At 43.0% G+C, this 23,903-nt stretch overlaps 1 protein-coding gene across 18 annotated transcripts in view; it reads right to left on the minus strand.

The window, feature by feature from the left end:
* The window catches only part of ralgps2 (Ral GEF with PH domain and SH3 binding motif 2), a 911,087-nt gene that overhangs the window by 507,120 nt on the left and 380,064 nt on the right, over nt 1-23,903 (minus strand). For all 18 annotated transcript variants that reach the window (XR_015077609.1, XR_015077608.1, XM_085982223.1 and 15 more), the window contains one exon: nt 19,319-19,445. Coding sequence is in view for 16 of the 18 variants with exons in the window: in XM_085982223.1 (XP_085838349.1) it covers nt 19,319-19,445 (127 nt within the window). In the remaining 2 variants the exon portion in view is untranslated. The remainder of the gene's footprint in view (nt 1-19,318; nt 19,446-23,903) is intronic.

The following is a 23,903-nucleotide window of genomic DNA, read 5'->3' on the forward strand; positions in this document are numbered from 1 at the left end:
TCGAGGAACCAACTAGAGATCAGGCCATCTTAGACTGGGTATTATGTAATGAGAAAGGATTAATTAGCAATCTTGTTGTGCGAGGCCCCTTGGGTCCGAGCGATCATAATATGATAGAATTCTTCATTAAGATGGAGAATGAAGTAGTTGACTCAGAGACTAGGGTCCTGAAATTAAATAAAGGAAACTACGATGGTATGAGGCGTGAGTTGATTGGTAGGATTGATTGGGGAATGTCACTCAAAGGGTTGACGGTGGATAGGCAATGGCAAACATTCAAAGATCGCATGGATGAACTACAGAATTTGTTCATCCCTGTTTGGCATAAAAAAACAAAAAAGGTGACTCAACCGTGGCTAACAAGGGAAATTAGGGATAGCATAAGATCCAAGGAGAGGACATATAAATTGGCCAGAAAAAGCAGTAAACCTGAGGATTGGGAGCAGTTTCGGATTCAGCAAAGGAGGACAAAGGGATTAATTAAGAGGGGGGGGAAAGAGTATGAGAGTAAGCTTGCTAAGAACATAAAAAGGGACTGTAAAAGCTTTTATAGATATGTGAAGAGAAAAAGATTGGTGAAGTCAAGCGTAGGCCCCTTGCGGTCAGAATCAGGGGAATTTATAATGGGGAACAAAGAAATGACAGACCAATTAAATACATACTTTGGTTCTGTCTTCACAAAGGAGGACACAAATAACCTCCCAGAGATGTCGGGGAACATAGGGTCTAATGAGAGGGAGGAACGGAAAGAAATCAGTATTTGTAGGGAAATGGTGTTAGGGAAATTGACGGGATTGAAGGCCGATAAATCCCCAGGGCCTGATAATCCACATCCTAGGGTACTTAAGGAAGTGGCCCTAGAAATAGTAGATGCATTGCTGATCATCTTCCAAAATTCTATAGACTCTGGAACAGTACCCATGGAATGGAGGGTAGCTAATGTTACCCCACTGTTCAAAAAAGGTGGTAGAGAGAAAATGGGGAATTATAGACTGGTAAGCCTGACATCGGTAGTGGGGAAAATGCTAGAGTCCATTATAAAAGATGTACTAGCAGAGCACTTGGAAAACAGTGACAGGATCGGACAAAGTCAACATGGATTTACAAAAGGTAAATCGTGCTGGACTAATCTACTGGAATTTTTTGAGGATGTAACTGGTAAAATAGATAAGGGAGAACCAGTGGATGTGGTGTATTTGGATTTTCAAAAGGCTTTCGATAAGGTCCGACATTAAAGATTAGCGTGTAAAATTAAGGCACATGGGATTGGGGGCAAGGTATTGACTTGGATAGAGAACTGGTTGGCAGACAGAAAGCAAAGAGTTGGAATAAACGGCTCTTTTTCCGAGTGGCAAGCAGTGACTAGTGGGGCACTGCAGGGATCGGTCCTTGGACCCCAGCTATTCACAATATATATATAAATGATCTGGACGAGGGAACCAGATGTAATATCTCCAAGTTTGCAGATGACACAAAGCTGGGTGGGCGTGTGTGCTGTGAGGAGGATGCCGAGAAACTCCAGTATGATTTGGACAGGTTGGGTGATTGTACTGCATCGCCCACGCTTCTGCCTAATGTGGATAAATGCGAGATTATCCACTTTGGTGGCAAAAACAGGAAGGCAGATTATCTGAATGGCAATAGATTGGGAGAAGGGGAAGTGCAACGAGACCTGGGTGTCCTTGTGCACCAGTCGCTGAAGGTAAGCATGCAGGTGCAGCAGGCGGTTAAAAAGGCAAATGGTATGTTGGCCTTCGTAGCAAGAGGGTTCGAGTACAGGAACAAGGATGTCTTGCTGCAGTTGTACAGGGCCTTGGTGAGACCACATCTTGATTATTGTGTGCAGTTTTGGTCGCCTTATTTGAGGAAGGATGTTCTTGCCATTGAAGGAGTGCAGCGAAGATTCACCAGGCTGATACCTGGGATGGCAGGAATGACGTATGAGGAGAGATTGGGTCGATTGGGCTTATACTCGCTGGAGTTTAGAAGATTGAGAGGGGATCTCATCGAAACTTATAAAATTCTAACAGGACTAGACAGAGTAGATGCCGGAAGGATGTTCCCGATGGCTGGGGAGTCCAGAACCAGGGGTCACAGTCTAAGGATAAGGGGTAAGCCATTTAGGACAGAGATGAGGAGGAATTTCTTCATCCAGAGAGTGGTGAACCTGTGGAATTCTCTACCACAGAAGGCAGTGGAGGCCAATTCATTCAATATATTCAAGAAGGAGTTAGATATATTTCTTAAGGCTAAAGGGATCAAGGGGTATGGGGAGAAGGCAGGGACAGGGTACTGAATTTGGATGATCAGCCATGATCTCATTGAATGGCGGAGCAGGCTCGAGGGGCCGAATGGCCTACTCATGCGCCTATCTTCTATGTTTCTATGTCCATCACCAAGAGTGGCTCAGTAGCACCACTACTGACCGAGCTGGTCGAGTCCTGAAGGACATAGCTGCCAGTCTAGGCCTGCAACAGGTGGTGAGAGAGCCAACACGAAGGAAAAACCTACTTGACCTCGTCCTCACCAATCTACCTGTCCATGACAGCATTGGTAGTAGTGACCATCGCACAGTCATTTTGGAGACGAAGTCACATCTTCACATTGAGGACACCCTCCATTGCGTTGGGTGGCACTACCACCATGGTAAATGGGATAGATTCAAAACAGATCTAGCAGCTCAAAACTGATCATCCATGAGGTGCTGTGGGCCATCAACAGTTGCAGAATTGTATTCCACCACAATCTGAAACCTAATGGCCCGGCATATCCCTCACTCTACCATTACCATCAAGCCAGATTATTGAATATCCTGGGGGTCACTATTGACCAGAAACTTAACTGTGGCAACAAGAGCAGGTCAGAGACTGGGTATTCTGCAGTGAGTCACCTCCTGACTCCCCAAAGCCTTTCCACCATCTACAAGGCACAAGTCAGAAGTGTGATGGAATACTCTCCACTTGCCTGGATGAGTGCAGCTCCAACAACACTCAAGAAGCTCGACATCATCCAAGACAAAGCAGCCAGTTTGATTGGCACCCCATCCACCACCCTAAACATTCACTCCCTCCACCATTGGTGTACCGTGGCTGCAGTGTGTACCATCTACAAGATGCACTGCAGCAACTAGCCAAGGCTTCTTCGGCAACCCGCGATCTCTACCACCTAGAAGGACAACTGCAGCAGGCGCATAGGAACACCACCACCTCCAAGTACCCCTCCAAGTCGCACATCATCCTGACTTGGAAGTATATCACTGTTCCTTAATCATCACTGGGTCAAAATCCTGCAACTCCCTCCCCAACAGCACTGTGGGAGTAACTTCACCACACAGACTGCAGCAGTTCAAGGCGGCGGCTCACCACCATCTTTTAAGGGCAACTGGGGATGGACAATAAATGCTGGCCTTGCCAGCGACGCCCACATCCCATGAACAATTTTTTTTTTAAAGTGTCTCCACTACCTCCTCCTTCACTATGTCTATGGCAGCATCCTCTTCCTTGGTGAAGACTGATGCAAAGTACTCATTTAGTAATTCAGCCTCCATGCATGGGTTTCCTTTTTGGTCCCTAATCGGCCCCACCCCCCCTCTTACTACTCTTTTACTATTTATATGCCGATAGGACTACCTTTTATGTTGGCTTAATTCTGACAACATTTCTTCAGTACAGTTTCCTCCCTTATTCCAGTTTCTTCTCACCGTACCCCTGCACCTCCCCCACCACGCTTCCCTGGTTATATGTTCAGGAACATTTGTACGTTTTACGCAGAAACTGGACTAGATTTCAGTTGGATTTAGAATGCCACAGCCATGCTCTGCTGTGCTGTGCTTAAAAAAAAAAATCATATTGGCATAACAAATATAAATGATAAGGACTAAGAAGCTTAAGAACTTAAGAAATCAATTCATTTCCATTTATTAAAGACAAACTTGCTCACAAAGCAGACCTTTTACACCACAAAAAAGTGTTACTCCTTCACTATTCTATCTTTGTGAGATGGTACAAGAAACAGCCTCAACCCACCTTGCACAGACTCTCCCAAAAGCTGTGATATATAATTTATACAAATTAAGTTTAAATCAACATTAATCATATACTCAGTTTTTAAGGCAATTTACATAGATGTCTTCCTGGGACCAGGAACTGCAGCCAAAATTACACTAACTGGCATCCTTAGTAGTGACTGATTCAAATACTGCAAATGAGGAGTATATTGTTGGAAGATGTGCAGTCTGCCGCTGGTGTTGCAGTGGCCCTTATCAATGAATAAAATAAAATATGTGAAGTAAAATGTTTCAAACAAAATATTAAACACAATAGCAGGAAAACAATGGCTTCTTTGCCAAAAAAAGCTTTGGTTTTCAGTTAAAGGTTACACTCTTATATCTGCTGATGGTGACAAATGTTAACAGATCAGGCTGCAGGTGCCGACCAAAATTAAACTGAGGTCACCATCAACACAAACAGAAAGAAACCTGTTGCCAAACAGATTTACTCCATATACTTAGTTTTAAGTAAATAAAACATACTCATCACTGTTACTGAGCTTGTGTTTATTTTTTGAACTATTGGCACCATCTCTCCCAAACAAGGTGAGCAACTATCTGTTCCAGATACTGCTCAACTGGCTGTCAAGTGATGTGTAAGGATGTCAGTTTTCCCTTCCTGAGGGAAGTCATTTTACTGCTGCTCAGCATTTACCCGCATGGGTAGGGAAATCGCGAGGATAGAAACTCCATCCTTATACAGTGTACGCACTACACCACTTGGGCAGTGCTTGTGTGGGACGCATGATCAATGATTATGTCACTGTTCTCCTTAGAGCAGAGAAGGATAACAGGAGATCTGATAGAGGTGTTTAAAATCATGAAGGGTTTTGATAGAGTAAATAAAGAGAAACTGTTTCCAGTGGGTGAAGGGTCGATAACCAGAGGGCACAGATTTAAGGTGATTGGCAAAAGGACCAGAAGCTACATGAGGAATAACTTTTTTATGCAACGAGTGGCTAGGATTTGGAATGCACAGCCCGATAGGGCGGTGGTGGATAGATTCAATAGCAGCCTTCAAAAGGGAATTGGATAAATACTTGGAGAAAAAGTTGCAGGGATATGGGGAAAGAACATGGGTGTGGGACAAACTGGATTGCTCTTCGAAAGAACCGGTGCAGTCCCAATAGGCCAAATGGCCTCCTTCTGTGCTGTACTATTCTATGAATCTATTGCCAACTATATCATTAAATTGGTAACAGTCTTTGGTCTGTACAGGATGGGAATTTCTATGTGATACATCCCATTTGCCACATATTAAGCACCTGCATGCACACAATGTGGAAAACTGGATACCTCTGATCTTTTCAAAATACCCACTGGATATGAAAAATATTCAGTTATCTAACCATCTACTTCAGTAACCAAGCAAGTCACTCACTTAATTTTTTCCTCATACCCATTAGATCCCTGTGAGATATAGGTTATATAATCCCATATTCATCCAGTCATAATATTTGAGGTTTAAAAAATAATCTCTTGGATTTTATTGGCTTGTTTGGGTGTAGAAAGTATTTTCCAACACCTTTTAACAGAACAGATGGTCAAAATGCCTTGTATAAATTGGTGAATTTATTTAGTTTTGTTGAACTCCATTGACCTGTTGTATTAAAGGATGTTTATGCCTTGCTGTGGTCATAACAACTAGGGACTCAATAGAGTTCATCAGGAAAGAAGTACCTACCAAACAGAATAAAACTTGAGCTTCACACTGATTTTTGGTACAAATTAATTGCTTAGGTCCAACAGTTTAAGCAAAAGTGTACTTATAGCCCAAATCAAGATTCTTTTACCCACTTGCGCACATACCACTATGAATGCCCATCCAGCTGGGCCATGGTTCAATGAGTTGCTTGCTCATAAGCAAATACACCACCCCCCCCAAAAAAAGTCTCACAAATATACTGAAAAGCCACTTTGGCTGAATGCTGAATCGTTTTCCGTTCCAAATACGTTTGGAGACAGCCTGGGTCCCCGAACAACATCCACAGCATAAATCAAGTTTACACTGGATAGAAGACGCTTCCACAGGGTGCAATGCAACCTTTCTCAAGACATTCGGACTTCTGAAAGCGACTTTAATTAACTTTCCTGTATGTGCAGAGCAGACAGTAATCTTCAGTAAATTTAGAATTTCATTCCACCAGAGTTTTTGATGCAGAAATAAATGGATGGTTACTAGCAGCAGTTACAGTTCCCATGTTTTCTAAACCACTTAAAAAATTAGATTTTATACATGTTATTTGCACCTCATCTTGTAAATTGACAATATTTCTATGATGTTAATCCATTTCATTCCCTGATTTGTAAAATGAGCTGGAAGTTTTCTTCAGTGTGAACAGTGCTACATAAATGAAAGCTGCTATATTCTTGATGACACAAAATCGTTTCAACAAATCATCAGCTGGGTAATTATGATAATGTTGAATATCATTAAGTGGGCCATTACTAACCAGAGACAAATAAATGGCTGAAGTAAAAAAGACTTGGTTCTAATTTTCTCAACAATTTCCCCATTAAGCAGAAGTGTTATGAACACACTGCCCATTATGATCATCACTGCAGAGGAAAATTAGATCATTAGATATGGTTACTGTGAGTGTCTAACCATGGAAAGCAGGAAGGAACTTACAGGAGGAAGAAAATCGCCCTTGTGGAGCTAATTAACATTTTCATTCTCGTTTAGAGAAATGAATAGCTGTTATCTGAAACTAGCTTTTTATTATGCTTTTATACTTTAATACAGGAGTTCAGTAACTGTAATCACTGCATACCACTGAGGGGGATGTTTCCGGTGTATGCCATGTGTAACAAAATCATAAGCCTGTTCTTTATAAATGGATTTATGACTTGATTGTACATAGCATTGGAAGTTTTCCACAGGATAGCTAATGACCGATTCAAACTGGTGCTGTCTGATGCCTTGAAAAGTGCTTTTACTATTTGTTTATTCACACAGCTGAACTATGATGTCCAAAATATTACAATGAAGAACAGAACCTACAAGGAGAGTACTTGTATGATTTGCAGAATGGACAGCTGCTGTATATCAGCACTTCATACATTTATCACTATATACAGTAAACATATTCTAAATTAACATTACTAAATTGGCTTATTAATGTATGCCACATTTATCTGCCTGTTCAGTTTACAGGAGGATAAAATGCTAAAGAATCGGTTTAATTTATCTAATAATTATGTGTCTGAATTAAGCTTTGTTAATTTTCAACTACAGACCAATGGTAATGTACCACTACTTATTACATTCACTTTATCTGATAACATATTAGTTCAATAAAATAATCACACACCATCCTGACTTGGAAATATATCGCTGTTCCTTCATCGTCGCTGGGTCAAAATCCTGGAACTCCCTCCCTAACAGCACTGTGGGAGTACCTTCACCACACGGACTGCAGTGGTTCAAGGCGGCGGCTCACCACCACCTTCTCAAGGGCAATTAGTGATGGGCAATAAATGCTGGCCTTGCCAGCGTTGCCCACATCCCACGAAAGAACAAAAAAAAAAATCAGACTGGCTGATACATCAGAATAGAGGAAGTTCATGTGATTGCAATGGGGCATGTATTCCTCAAGGGACAGTGTAACAAGTGATTTTCCACCCTCCCACCCCCATGGGTTGACAGGTAGTCTTTCTGTATATGAAACACAGAATCATACAAGTTTATAGCCAAACATGATGCCATTTGGCCCACTGTGGCTTAGCCATAACTTTGCTAGAAAAATCTAAAGCCAATCCCACTGCCCTGATCTCTTTCTGCAGTGCTGTATCTTCCTCCACTTTGTGTGTTTATCTATTCTTCCCTGAGAAGATGCAATGGTCTCTGTCACAACCAGTCCCTGTGACAAAGCATTCCATGCTTGAACAAATCTCTGCATGAAAAAAAAACTAATTTTGCTCATTTTCCTGGTGACAATTTTGTAGTTATGATCCCTCGCCACTTACTCCCCAACCAGAAGAAACAGAACCTTTCAAAACCATCACAATTTTAAAAAACCTCCATTGCGTTTCCTTTTAACTCTCTCTCCTCAAAGTTGAATAAATGAGGAAGAATTTTCTTCAAGGTGGTATTCCTGTCTGCAAGTCTAATGAAACACCACTGTTTTTACTGCTCAAAATGGACTGACAGTATGGTTATTATTTCAGCATTCACATTTTGGGGAGGACTTAAAACACCCCCTATGACTGAAACAATCCTGCTAAAACCAAATTAAAACAATCTATTTTAAACAATACATCCCAATAGCCGTTGCAGGAACAAAATACATTAATGACATGCATTTGTGAGGAACATGTTCAAAACTTGAGACTCTGTTTTTCATTCGTATAGAAGACCTAATAAACTGTGAATCATAAAGTCACACAGCAATCCAACAACAGGAATAATAAAAGACAATGCTGTGTATTACCCATAAATCACAACACTTGAGGATTTAAACACTCGTATCAGAAACATCTTTAAAGAATCAAAACATTGCCCAACTTTACTACTTGTCTCAGCTTTCTTGCTGTGATCTCAGTGCACTTGTATGGGAACAGAATTACAAGTCAAACAGCTACTATTACAGCTACTTTTTGTGCTCAACGGAGCAATATTGCTGGAGTTGTAAATGCTAGAGTGTTCTGAAGACTAAACTACAAATATTATGCCTTTTGGACAGCTGGTGCACATAGGTGCAGGAATATTCTGTTGGAAATACTTCGCAACCACTTGCAAAACTGCGAGATCAACATCGATTAACCAATCTCTGATTTTCTCTCCCTATGGAGGAAATGCTTTGCCTCTAAATTGCTACATCAGTTATGCTGATTGAGATCAGCAACTCGTCACGTTGAAAATTGTAGAGCTCAACTGACACACAACCACAAACGCATTGTCACCAGGCAAGGGCACACTAATTGCTTAAATACCCGAGAGTAATTACAAAAGGTGCATAAACTAAGTTGGAAAAAAAATTGTTTGAAAAACGTGTTTCAGCTAATGACTTACAAAGATATCATTTTCTGTATATTAAGAAAATGAGACAATTCAGGGATGTTGCAACTCATCCTTCAAGTACTTAATTCCCCAGTACAGCATTCAGCTTTTATTATTGGATGAAGGGATTGTGTGTAATGTAGCCAAATTTGCTGATGATACAAAGATAGGTGGGAAAGCAAATTGTGTGGAGGACGCAAAGAATCTCCAAAGGGACATAGATAGGCTAAGTGAGTGGGCAAAAATCTGGCAGATGGAGTTTAATGTGGGAAAATGCAAGGTTATCCACTTTGGTAGGAAAAATAAAAAAGCAAATTATTATTTAAATGGGGAGAGATTACAAAATACTGAGGTACAGAGGGATCTGGGGGTCCTTGTACATGAATCACAAAAAGTTAGCATGCAGGTACAGCAAGTAATTAGGAAGGCAAATGGAATGTTGGCCTTTATTGCAAAGGGAATGGAGTATCAAAGTAGGGAAGTCCTGTTACAACTGTACAGGACGTTGGTGAGACCACACCTGCAGTACTGCGTACAGTTTTGGTCATCTTATTTAAGGAAGGATATACTTGTATTGGAGGCAGTTCAGAGAAGGTTCACAAGGTTGATTCCGGAGATGAAGGGGCTGTCTTATGAAGAAAGGTTGAGCCTATACTCATTGGAGTTTAGAAGAATGAGAGGGGATGTTACTGAAACATATAAGATTCTGAAGGGGCTTGACAGGGTAGATAGAGAGAGGATGTTTCCCCTCGTGGGGGAATCTAGAACTAGGGGGCATAATTTCAGAATAAGGGGGCACCCTTTTAAATCGGAAATGAGGAGGAATTTCTTCTCTCAGAGGGTCGTGAATCTTTGGAATTCTCTTCCCCAGAGAGCTGAGGAGGCTGGGTCATTGAATATATTTAAGGTGGAGCTAGACAGATTTTTGAAAGGTAAGGGAGTCAAGGGTTATGGGGAGCGGGCAGGGAAGTGGAGTTGAGGCCAAGATCAGATCAGCCATGATCTTATTGAATGGTGGAGCAGGCTCGAGGGGCCAAATGACCTACGCCTGCTCCTACGTCTTATGTTCTTATGTGTTCTGATGTTCTTTCCATAATGGGGTGCCCAAAACAAACTGTTCCAACTGGGCTTAACCATTGCCTTGTACATATTTCTCAGAACCCCTCAAAGCCCCTATTTATACAATTCAGAATTCTCCTGGCTATTTTAATGCCTTTATCTACCTGCATTAGTACTCACAAGAAATAATATATTTGCACCCAGGTGGCTCTGCTCATCCATAGCCTTTAGCATCTTTCCAATGAGTGTATACTCCCATTCCTCACTTTTCCTCCCAAATTGCATATCTCACACTTCTCCGCAATAAATATTATTGGCCACCTGCCTGCCTATTCCATCAACCTGTCTATGTCCTGATTTTTTTCTTACAGTCTTCCTCACTATTTACCAAACTTTTTGTGTTATTAGCAAATCTCAATATCATGTTTCCTGCACACAAATCCAAATCACCTATGTATACTGAAGATAAAAGTAGACCTAGTATTGGCTTTAGGGTACATCACTTTCAACCAACCCTTCTCCAATCCAAGAAAACCCCACCCATTATTGTGCTCCTTGTTTTTGCACAGCTAAGTCCCTTTGTGACTGTTCTCTTTGTCTGTATTTACTTTTTACTTTAGGTTATTCTGTCTTTTCCTGACCACCCATCACATTCTTCTTATCTGTATTTCAAGTCTAAGCTGCTCTCTCTTGTATGCCTGGTTTAAATGAACCTGGAAAAAATTTTGTTTATTCTCTTAGTCGTAGTAAGGGAAAGCAGCAAGAAACAATGGGATATCCTATCACTGTAAGACATCCTTAACAGGCCACGTGATGCAAACGTCATTTTCCTGATGCTGACGAGTGGCCTATAGTAAATCTATTGAATTACGGTACAAAATGGTGCTTAATTGTGTTGCAAAAAGCAGTCTACATCAGGGCTGATTAAATCAATATAACACATGAACGAACTTTACTTGTTTTTCAAGTAAATGACACAAACTCTTGAGACACCTCATGACAAGCTCTTGTGGGTTCTGTAATTTATGAATAGAAAAACAATGACCACTTTAATGTTTTTCAGATTTAAGTTCAGAATTCAAACACTTATTTTCCTTTACTGTTGCCAGACTACTCTAACTGCATAAACTTTAAGAAATTCCCAAGATTTTGTTACCCGCTGTATTTCTCAGTTAGTCTGTGCATAAGCCTGGCCAGCATCTGACTCCACATAGCCTTCCAGGCTCACGGCCCGACTGATGATTAATAGCTTTCTTCACTGATTCTTGTGGGATTGCGTGTTTGTCTGGATATTAGTGCTACAGCCTGGAATACAAGTAGCTCTAAATACTTCTTCATGAAGTCATTACTCAGTTGCCACTGCATGGTAAAACAATCAGTCAACTGCTAGAAATCGAAATGACCAGAAACTGAGACAACACAGAATATTGTTCAAAATCCTGAGAAAGCGGTTTTAACATAAGTTTCAGAGATAGCATGTATTTGCACATTTTTCAGGAACACAAGGGGGGGAGGGGGGGGAAGAATCTCAAATGCACAAAAATAGAAAAATATTTGAAACCAAAAAGTTTTGGCAGGTTTTATGTGTTACACATTGCCTGATTTTTTGTTTTTGACATTTTGTTCTGAAGTGAGGTCAATCAGAGTTTAATTGTTCTGATGAAAGGTCATCGACCTGAAGTTAACTCTGTTTCTCTCTCCACAGATGCTGCCTGACCTGCTGCGTGTTTCCAGCATTTTCTGTTTTTATTTCAGATTTCCAGCAGCCGCAGTATTTTGCTTTTATTTTAATTTGCTTGCAGATTGGAAGGTTACAAATTTCAGGCTGTAGGTCAGGAACCAGGCTGAAGTAGATCAGACACACAACCAATTTTATTTGCAGTGTCATCAGAAAAGCTTCACAAATTACAGTCTGGTAGGAAGGACACTTCTTGTATTATAGGTTTATTACACACAAAACATCAGAGTTGAAAATAGGGAAGTCAAATGTTTACAGTGTGCCCAACAGCAAATATATGTGATCACTCACAGTGCATTAACACAAGATCGAAACTTGTGTGAAGTGTCAGACAATCAAACTGACTCCAAATTTAAGTGCAATGTGAATACCTCCGAGAGAGAGAGAGAGAGCATCACTCCTCTTCGTCCCCGTGTAGGTCAGGCCCTCACTTCGGATTCAGGCTGCATTTATACTGTGACTGCAGAATTGGCACAAAGAAAAATGGCTTCACACGGACACTGGTTCCTGTCGTTGAGCCAAGGCTTAAGATTTTTCCAATAAACTTATGCTCATAAACCAAAAGTAGCAATCTTTCAATCTTCAGTCTTGTATTAAATTTATGTTGGTCACCCTCTGAACAAAAGACTCTGAATTAAATTCCAATAGTCCAGAGTCCCACACTCATACTTGTCATCAGCTTGTTTGATGACTAGCTAACTGCTTACATTTGTCACTGTGGAATGGAATGTATAATAAAAAGATTCAACTCAATTGTTTTCCCCACAACTATTATTATAGTGTGTGCTCATTTTTCACGCAACAATGGTAAAACGATTAAGGAGGCTAAATTCGATAGCCCCGGAAAACGGGCGCGGGGATCGTAATGCGCGATTAACCCATGCCCGTTGCTTCTGATGTAGGCAGACGCCAACATCGTGATACCTGCTAAGTAACATGAATGCAGCGTGCAGCCAGCGCTAACCGCGCTGTTGAGTGGCTGCACGGCTCAGCAGGGGGCCCAAAATTGTGAGAAGCTAGCACCACTTAAAGCTTTCCTGCACTACTTAAAGCCAGCCTGCACCTCTTGAAGGAGAGGTGCCTTGTGGCTGGAGCAGGTGGTGGAAGTCATTCCGGAAGTGATTCTGACGTGAAAAAAGACACAATAATAGCACAACATAGAAGATTTTCCAACCCTGCACTGCAGGCCTTGGTGGAGGAGCTGGAGAGGAGAGATGTGCTCCATCCACAGGGGGCCAAGAGGCCCTCCAGACAAACTCTCAGGAGGCAGTGGGACCAAATAGCCGTGGCGGTCAATTTCAGGAGTCAAGCACCGCAAAAAGTTAAAGGACCTCGCACGAGTGGTCAAGGTCAGTGAATGCATCTTCAAATGCCATATCCCACTAACCGCAGCACGAGCCTCAGCAACTGCTCAATGCACCAACTAACAATCTCTATCAATCAGGATCCATATCTAAGATTCATAGCTTCACCTAACCCTCACACACTTAGCACTGCTGCAAGCCTCAAACCCACATCTCACAGCTTGCACACACTGCCAGCTATTCGCCTATGACAGCCACATCACCCAAACAGATAACAGATTCCACACACTTCCCTCTCTCTTGCAGGACAAGGTGGCACACAACCGGAGGCAGCAAGAGCTAACTGGCAGGGGACAGGCACGACTGCATGTCCTTACCCCCATGGAGGAGACAATGCTTGCCATCATTGGAGCAGACACTGCGGAGGCCAAGGCCAGCGGTGGGGTTGAAACGATCGAAGATAATGGTATCCTCGTAGCTAATCCTCCTTCTCACATTCCACTTCCCCATCATCCCACAATCTCTTCTGATTTACAACCTGCAGATGATGTAAGCATGCACCTCTTACTTTCTCCCTCTCCCCACAACCCTACCCTTTTACCTAGCCTTTCTCGTTTCAGATACCCAAGAACTGCAACCTGGCCAGGCAGAGGTGGAAGAGCAAGGCACTGATGAAGAAACACGGTCACTCGATTTCACACTCGCAGCCACCAGCTCAGATACTGACATAGAAACATAGAAATTTAGAAGATAGGAGCAGGAGTAGGCCATTCGGCCCCTCGAGCCTGCTCCGCCATTCAATGAGATCATGGCTGATCATCCAAATTCAGCACCCTGTTCCTGCCTTCTCTCCATATCCCTTGATCCCTTTAGCCTTAAGAAATATATCCAACTCCTTCTTGAATATATTTAATGAATTGGCCTCTAACTGCCTTCTTTGGTAGAGAATTCCACAGGTTCACCACTCTCTGGGTGAAGAAATTCCTCTCATCTCTGTCCTAAATGGCTTATCCCTTATCCTTCGACTGTGACCCCTGGTTCTGGACTCCCCGACCATTGGGAACATACTTCCGGCATCTAGTCCTGTTAGAATTTTATAAGTTTCGATGAGATCCCCTCTCATTCTTCTAAACACCAGCGAGTACAAGCCTAATCGACCCAATCTCTCCTCATACGTCATTCCTGCCATCCCAGGTATCAGCCTGGTGAATCTTCGCTGCATTCCTTCCATGGCAAGAACATCCTTCCTCAGGTAAGGCGACCAAAACTGCACACAATAATCAAGATGTGGTCTCACCAAGGCCCTGTACAACTGCAGCAAGACATCCTTGTTCCTGTACTCAAACCCTCTCGCTACGAAGGCCAACATACCATTTGCCTTCTTAACCGCCTGCTGCACCTGCATGCTTACTTTCAGCGACTGGTGCACAAGGACGCCCAGGTCTCGTTGCACTTCCCCTTCTCCCAATCTATTGCCATTCAGGTAATAATCTGCCTTCCTGTTTTTGACACCAAAGTGGATAACCTCGCATTTATCCACATTATACTGCATCTGCCATGCTTCTGCCCAATCACCCAACCTGTCCAAATCATACTGGAGTTTCTCGGCATCCTCCTCACAGCACACACGCCCACCCAGCTTTGTGTCGTCTGCAAACTTGGGAGATATTACATCTAGTTCCCTCGTCCAGATCATTTATATATATATTGTGAATAGCTGGGGTCCAAGGACCGATCCCTGCAGTACCCCACTAGTCACTGCTTGCCACTCGGAAAAAGAGCCGTTTATTCCAACTCTTTGCTTTCTGTCTGCCAACCAGTTCTCTATCCAAGTCAATACCTTGCCCCCAATCCCATGTGCCTTAATTTTACACGCTAATCTTTAATGTCGGACCTTATCGAAAGCCTTTTGAAAATCCAAATACACCACATCCACTGGTTCTCCCTTATCTATTTTACCAGTTACATCCTCAAAAAATTCCAGTAGATTAGTCAAGCACGATTTACCTTTTGTAAATCCATGTTGACTTTGTCCGATCCGGTCACTTTTTTCCAAGTGCTCTGCTATTACATCCTTTATAATGGACTCTAGCATTTTCCCCACTACTGATGTCAGGCTTACCGGTCTGTAATTCCCCATTTTCTCTCTACCACCCTTTTTGAACAGTGGGGTAACATTAGCTACCCGCCAATCCATGGGTACTGTTCCAGAGTCTATCGAATTTTGGAAAATGACCAGCAATGCATCTACTATTTCTAGGGCCACTTCCTTAATTACCCGAGGATGTAGATTATCAGGCCCTGGGGATTTATCGGCCCTCAATCCCATCATTTCCCTAACACCATTTCCCTACAAATACTGATTTCTATCAGTTCCTCCCTTTCATTAGACCCTATGTTCCCCGACATCTTTGGGAGGTTATTTGTGTCCTCCTTTGTGAAGACAGAACCAAAGTATGTATTTAATTGGTCTGCCATTTCTTTGTTCCCTATTATAAATTCCCCTGATTCTGACTGCAAGGGACTGCGCTTAATTTAGAAGATAGCATAGAGGTGGGATCTGCACGTGGTAAGACAGGGCAAAAGTGGCCTGCAGCCAGTGCGGGTAGCGGGGAGGAGGGCAAGAGTTGCCAGCTCGCCGGAGGGCGAGGTCATACACAATTCGCTGCAGAAGACTCAGATGAGACTTCAATGGACTGGGGTACAGAAGAAGGCTGATGGGTATGCACAATGAAATGCTTGGTGCATTGGCAGGCCTGTCAAAAAGCTTGCGTGCAATGTCAAGGAGCGTGGAGGAGTCCGGCACCAACTTTGCACAGGACTTTGCGTAGAGCTTGGAGCCCATCCTTTCCAGCATGGAAGTGGTAGCCAACTCCATTAGCACACTTGTGGACCCAACCACAATGCAGTGTATGAGGGCTGATACCTCAGCTTCTACTGCAGCACAAGCAAAAGCCACCCAATATCTGGGTGCAGCAGTGGAAGCTCAGACCTCTCTCATGCAAGCTCAGATTGCTGCTATCATGGTTGCGGATACCAGTGTTCAAAGAGGCTTGCCGAGTGTCACAGCAGTCCAGCAATCTGCCCTCCAACAGATTACCAGGATTGCTGATGCGCTGCCCCGGGGAGTGGCAGTGACTCTGTGGAGCATGAACCTGCTCAGGATGACAGCATTCGCCCTCCCACCACTGCCACTCCATCAGTGCTCTTGCTGTTGCCTGCCAGCCCAGACTGCTGCCACCCATGCCGGAATGGTGCAGTCTGAAGCCAGGCCTTCTAGGCTCAGAGCTGCTAGAGGTCGGCCTTGCTGGCCATCTGCAATCTCCCCCACTGAAAGTCAGCAGCCTGCCACCAGACATACTGCAGCCACTGGGGTAGCACTGCATAGAAGCACTGGGACAGGTAAAGGCACACGGAAAACATGCACTATGGGAATGTATAAGGGTAATTAGTTTACGTTTGTATGCAATATGGCATGCTTTGATTTATAAATTTAGTTTAGAATGTTTATTTTGTGTTGGCTTTTATGTGACCAAGTGGCACTGTGATGGTCAGTAATAGAGGGAAGGTAAGGTGTGGGCCTGCTGAGTTTTTCCAGCGTTTTCTGTTGTTATTTCAGATTTCCAGCATCCGCAGTATTTTGCTATCGTAAGGTGTGGGACTGTTGGTGTATGAGGAATTGGGGTTGCGTTTACTGATATCGCAGTCGGATGACTTTTCCACGGACAGCCCAGCCAGAAAGGGGCTGTCTAAGTTGCCTCCTCCCTTCCTCTTTCTCCTCAGCAACGGAAGCATTGTTTCAGCACGCCAATGGTGTGCTCTGTCACATTTCATGTGGCAGCATGGCTTTCGTTGTGTGCATGCTGCCCACATGTGTGGGTTGCGCACCAGAGTCATGAGCCATGTCGTCAACGGATAGTCCTTGTTGCCCAGTAGTCACCCTCTGGTTTGTCATGGTGGCTCAAATGCAGATGGGACAGCGGACTGCAGCAGAATGAAGGCATCATGACTGCTGCCAGGATACCGGATATTGACCTGCATGATTCGCTGCCTATGGTCACACACCAGCTGGATGTTGAGGGAATCCCTTTCGGTTGCGGTACATCTCAGAGTTGACATGTGGCACCTGCAAAGCGACGTGCATGCAGTCAATGGCTCACTGCACCTGGGGAAGCCTGCAATCCTCACAAAGCCACATGCTCACTCCACTTGCTGTTCTCTGGCAAGAGAGAATGAAATGTAGTTAGCTCTCTTGGAATAGAGCGCCTCAGTGACCTCCCTTGCACAATAATGGATGGCAAACTGCGAGATGTTGCAAATATCTCCTCCTCCAGCCTGGAAAATGATCGACGCATAAAGGTTTATTGGCCACGGGCACGTTTACAGCCACTGGCAATGCGGTTCTCACCCTGCTCTGAGGTTGTAGTTGTGGTTGCAGCAGGTGCAGATTTCAGTTGTTAGTGAAGCGCAGACGTCTCACATGTACTTCCTTGCTGACGCTCAGGGAGAAGAATTGCTCCCTGAATACCTCAGGCAGATATGGCTTCCTGCTGAGAGCCCTTCTCCCCCCTCTGCTAGCAGCTTGCCCTACGCTGTGTCGCGTCTGCTCATTCTCACAGTCTTGCTGTATTCCAAGGGGTATGCCTACTATGCACCCACGTCTGGGAGCAAGTGGTTTGTGCAGAAGCCTTGAAGTCAGGACCAGCCACACCACTCCCTGTAGACTTCAGCAACTTTAAAGAACTCCACAATGCACCAAACACTTCTACAATCATAGCAACAGCCAATAGAAATCAATCAGCAACTAACCTTTAAGTAGTTGATGATCCCTTTAAATAGTGCTGGTGAGAGTCCTTCTTGCTGCTGAACGCACGTTCAACTGTGCGAGCTTAAGAGAGGGCGTTAGCTGGAGCGTTGCCCTCCAAAATGGCAGCGCGGGTGTCAAATCAGCGGTACGTGCTGACTGACATCATGATCTGCCTACTCTGCATTCTTCCGGTTGGCGCACACTACACGTTGTGACGCCCTCACCAATATGGCGTCCGGTGCGACTCGCAGCAGAAGTGTGCGGTCACACGATTTTGGACCTCTAAGGGCACTCGTAGCACCCAAAGAACCCCAGCAACAAAGAGGAGATACGTATGACTTCCTCTTAGGAGTGAAAATTAAGATTGTGTTCTCCAATCTACTGAGATGTTCTGAATTAAACTAAAATGGAAGCTCGATACGTACATGAGGAAGAAAGGAATAGAAGGATATGGTGATAGGGTGCGATGAAGTAGGGTAGGAGGAGGCTCGTGTGGAGCATAAACACACCAGCATAGACCTGTTGGGCTGAAATGCCTTTTTCTGTGCTGTAAATTCTATGTAAACCTTTGTCCACAAGGTTTCACATGCAAGTGCAATGAATAAGCCAGAAAACCTGTAAAGATTCATTAATTATGCATAAAACTGTCTTTAGGCAAAATGGAGCAATGCAAGATAAATGGACAGAATTCTTGTTAAAAATGTGTTATGACTGAAGCACACCAGATATTGTTTCAAGCACCCAATGTGAAACAACATGGACATGGGCAAGCCCACTCTCCTTAGGAGGCAAAGAATAATCTCTCACACAAAGTAATCTGGGATAGCGGACTGCAGGGTGAGCAACATGCCAATAAGCGGGCTGTGCACCACAACCATCAGGTGGGTAGATGAGTCCTCTAATTTCCCCCCTCTAGTGGGAAGCATTGTTCAAAGCATTGCTGCTGGTATTTTCCATATTTATCCCACCAAAATTAGTAAATAGTGGGAATAAACTTTATAAACAACCTCAGTGGATAAGATCATTCAAGTAATTTCTCTCTCATTTTCATGAACATGATTCCTGACAATGTACAATGTTGGAAACAAATAATCTTAAGTATTGGACAGAAGATCGAGTTAAATACTGGTGCAAAAACAATGGTTGGCAATTAACTTGTAGAATGAACTGTTCGATGAACATATCTGCATTTTTGTTGGCAAAATCTCCACTCTTTTCAAACTAAAGCAAACAAATGTGACAGGGTCAGACAGTAATTAATAGTAATTTTCTATTTGGCCTGCCAACTAATTTGTCCAAGCATTGGACAGGTACTTGGATGAAACACTGTTTCTGAAGAATTCAAAACAGCAAACCTTACCTAAATATGGAATACATGGAGTCATCTTCAAACTATTAACGTAATCCCTGAGCCTCTTGTAATTGTCTTCTTTAGACACCAGATATTCTAATTTTTCAAACGTTGTTTTATCTTTCCTGTTTAAAAGCTGTGAAAACAAAATTAACAATGAACATTCTGTGTAATGATATTTAACAGTTAGCAGTTGTACAAACAAAAACAGTAGAATATTATGGAGAAACCTTTAAGGCCTATAGGTGAATTAAGCATCCTGGGAATGGCCCTTACAGACTAATATAACAAATTGATATCACAATGTCAATACTTGCTGAATCTTCTGTTCCCCAATTAAAAGCTGATGCCTACGAAAACGCACCTATACTCCATTCACAAACTTAATTTCTCGTTAATTCCAGGACTTCAACACATAATCTAGATTGACACTTCATTGCAGTACTGAGCGGGCGCTGCATTGTCAGAGATGCCATCATTTAGATGACGCATTAAACAGAGGCCCCCCCATCTGCCTGTTCAGGTGAATGTAAAATATACTGCGGCACTATTCGAAAGCCAGTGTTCCCAGTGTCCTGGCCAACATCCATCTCTCGATCAACACTACCTGGTTATTTATCTCCATTTTCTGTTTGTGGGACCCTGCAAATTAGCTATACGTTTGCGTAAATAACAGCGATTACATTTTGAAAGTAATTCATAGGTTTTGAATGCTTTGGGATGTTCTGAGGAAATGAAAGGCACCATATTGTTGACAGATTAGATTCTTTTAAATTGACCAGTAGGCTGTTGTACTACGCTATGTTATGCATTTTAATTGAAAATTACTGGACATTTGTACCACTGTGAGCTTGGGTTGTGAAATATAAGGAACAGCACTCTTAAACTGAGAAATGCCTTATAATCACCTAATGTCTTTACTCTTATCTGCTGATATTGTGTAGAAAGGGGATGTGTAAATAGAGGGTCTTGGTCTGCAAAGTGCTGTACCTGTATGTGTGATAACAGAAAGTTGGTATCATAGTTGAACAAGGCCTATCACGAAAACACCAAATGAGTAAGTATAAATATAGCTGGGATAGCCGCAGTTTGTTAGAACAGATTCGACAAGATAGCGCGTTGAAACCACTGTACTTCTGCTTCTGGACTGAGATACTTGTCCAAAACTGCAAGACTCAATCTTTAGACTTTATCTAGCATTTATGTTAAGATTAAACTTCTGCAGGCAATGACATTCATCCTTAACGCACAGAAGTAAACTGAACTCCATCGGGTTTGTATATTACAACTTGCACTAACAGTTAATGAGGGGAATTTTAAATCCACATGATGGACGGGAGAGGGTTGGGCGAGGGGGTAAATTGGTAAATATGTGAAACCCGACCATAACACGCCACAAACTCGCCTGCTTCCCGTTTAACAGCTGCGGGTTTGCAGGCGTCTGAGTAGCGCACTGTGGAGAGGATGTGCAACTAGAGGGTCTTGGTCTGCAAAGTGCTATACCTGTACGTTGAACAAGGCCAGATGGCGAATACACCAAATGAGTAAGTATAAATATAGCTAGGATAGCCGGGTCAGAATATAATATTTAAATAAAGCTCCATTCTTCAGATTTTGGGAGCCACTTGAATTTAACGGCTGTGGGCCAGGGGGAGCAGGAGTGCTTCACCCAGCCCCTCAAGCAAATCTTCTGCCGCGATCACTCCCCCACCCGCAATCTCTCCCGACCACCCCCATCCCCGCAATCGGTGATCTCAACCCCCCACGAACCTATCTGTAGCTTGGAATAAATACACCCAAGACAAATTGCCACGTTATGCAAGATTGTCGACATGTGTCTACTGTTGGGGATACCGATGACCTCAATTCACTGGCGGGGGGGCGGGGGGGGGCGGGTGGAGAAAGCAGGTGGTGGGTCCTCCTGTCTTCATCGTCTCTCCCGTCAAAAGCTTTGTTCTCTAAATCATCAGAATTGCTTAAATATTGGGATAACACTCCCCCAGATCCAAAAGTCAGCCAGCTTTTCTTTTAAGGTACAACTGTAGGCTGAGGACGGTGGGTTCCACTAACTACGCCGAGAAAACTATTTAGACTCTGATGTTTTTGGATGCTTTCTGAGATAGCTTAAAGTTGCTAGCAAAAGATTCTTCTGTAGGAAATGTAGCTGCAAAGACTTAGCTTGGAGGTCCACAGGAAACTATCAAATTCTCATTCCTGTGTATCTGTACAGCAGGGAAGTGTGAACTACTCTTCTGGACTGTGCAGTGAGGATGTCCATGGTGGAGCAACAGTAGGGTTGTTTGTTAAAATTTTGCTGCATCATTTGTGTGCAGTCTTTGATTACCACAGAGGTTTGTGCTCCAGTTTGAATGGTATGGTAGTTTAAGAACAAATTACATTAATTATGATATTCTCCTTCACAAGGTATCTTGAGAATACCATTTTTTTGCTGCAGTTATCCAGCTCTTTTGAAATCCCACCCCCACAAGATATTTGGACACTTGGCCCTGCGCTAGGATTTTTTGGTATTTGGTGTCTATATGAAAATCTACCATCGACTGCATGAACAGAGGTTCATTGGTCACTATGGGAACTCTGGGAAAAATATGTCTTCCTCAACATGCCATTGGTAAGTTTCCCCAGGTCCTCCCATGTTATTTTGGTGGCAGACCATATTGTAGGTGAGAGATGGAATCCTGTGAAAGCCTGACGTGAGGATACCTTCCCCCAAGACTAAAATGCAGCCTTTGTTGAAAGCCTCGAGATTATGAAGCCCCAGTTTCACAAACAAATAAGATGTAGCTGAATCTTTGGGTAAACAAAAAAAATAGTCCCTGCTCATGTCCCTTGATGACATCCTCTTTACCTCCTTCTTGGTCAGCTATGCTGGGAAACATCTACTTGCTCTGACTGAGGTTCACATTTCAGATAAAAGAGTGAAAATATAATGTATCTCTCACCACCCTCCTGGTCGTCAAAGAAATTACCAGTACTAAGCTTGTCTTAGTCAATACATGCTCCTTCTGAGTCAGAAGGTTGCGGATTCAAGTCCGACTCCAGAGACTTGAGCACAAAAATCTAGGCCGATGCACCAATGCAGTGCTGAAGGAGGGCTGCACTGTCGGAGGTGCCGTCTTTCGGATGAGGCATTAAATTGAGGTCCCGTCTGCTCTCTCAGGTGGACGTAAAAGATCCCATGGCACTATTTCGAAGAAGAGTAGGGGTGTTAACCCCGGTGTCTAGGCCAATATTTATCCCTCAATCAACATCACTAAAACAGATTATCTGGTCATTATCACATTGCTGTTTGTGGGAGCTTGCTGTGCACAAATCAGCTGCCACGTTTCCTACATTACAACAGTGACTGCACTTCCAATGTACTTCATTGGCTGTAAAGCGCTTCAAGAAAGGCGCTATATAAATGCAAGTCTTTCTTCCCTCTGTGTTTGGCGTCATTGCGCCTTTGAAATTGACTGCAACTTCAGAATTTGACGCATACGCAGGCGCACGTGAAGTTGCTGTCTGTTAATGACAGCTCCGAAACTAGCTGCGTTGTGCCCACCCCCCCTCAAACCCCAACACAGAACCGGAAATCTGTGTAATCAGCCAAATCAGGGAAACTGACGAAAACTTCAGCTCTTCCGTAGTAAGTACGCTGTTAAATTCCCCACTAAAAGTTAGATCCAAACGGATTAGGTGTAACTGGGGTTTTAACAGTGTTATTACTGCTAAACAAATGTTAAGAGCATGGAAAATGAATTTAATTTTGTGTAGTGAGAAATTTGTCCATTTTAATAAAAATTTAAATTTTTAAGAAACTGCTCAAAAAAGTTTTTTTTTTTTTTTTTTTTAAAGTTTGTCCATCTTTATTTCTTGTTTGCCTTTTCCCCATGTGAAAGCCCCAACCTTTGTTTCGCTCTCTCTAACATTTTTTTAAAAGTTAGAATATTAAGGGCTTACTCACTTCCTTGGTCGCTGTCTGTGTGAACTCTGCGTTTTGATTGGCTACTCAGACAGCCTGTTGATGTCACAGCAGTTCGCACAAGGGGATCCCCACTACACTTCGGTGATTTGAACTGAAGATCAGAAAACCCAAAGTTCTCAACACAGGGATTGCAAGATCCTAATGCAAAGCGTGCTTCAGCCCCAGCAGCGAATGCCTTTCCTTCGCTGCTGGCCGCAAATTCTGGGCCATTAACTTTAACCAATGACAGTGAGCGTAGGAGAGCTACCGACTCTTTAGGCCAGCTGGTTAATGTAACAACTTACAGCTTCCATCCTGATCAGGTGGGGTATGGAAGTAAAACAAACTGTTTAAAAACACACTCCTGATTAAAATTCAAATGTCAGTGACTGGAGAGACTGACTAGGCAAGCCTTCAAGATTTATCAGGATTTAGGAAGGAAAGCATTTCTTTTAAATTCAATTTCTACAGTGCTGTGACTGAATTTTTAATCCACGAATCAGTCTTGGTCGTAGATATTTTGGTAGCATGGGGTTGTGCAATATTATAGCAGCATTAATTATTAGCCACTTTGCCAAACAATTAGCCACAATATTAAATAATTACCTAAGAGTGAGATTAGACTGTCAT

The sequence above is a fragment of the Somniosus microcephalus genome, chromosome 3 (genome assembly GCF_052327205.1).
Source record: "Somniosus microcephalus isolate GS21.2 chromosome 3, FLI_Smic_1.0, whole genome shotgun sequence".
NCBI lineage: Eukaryota > Metazoa > Chordata > Chondrichthyes > Squaliformes > Somniosidae > Somniosus > Somniosus microcephalus.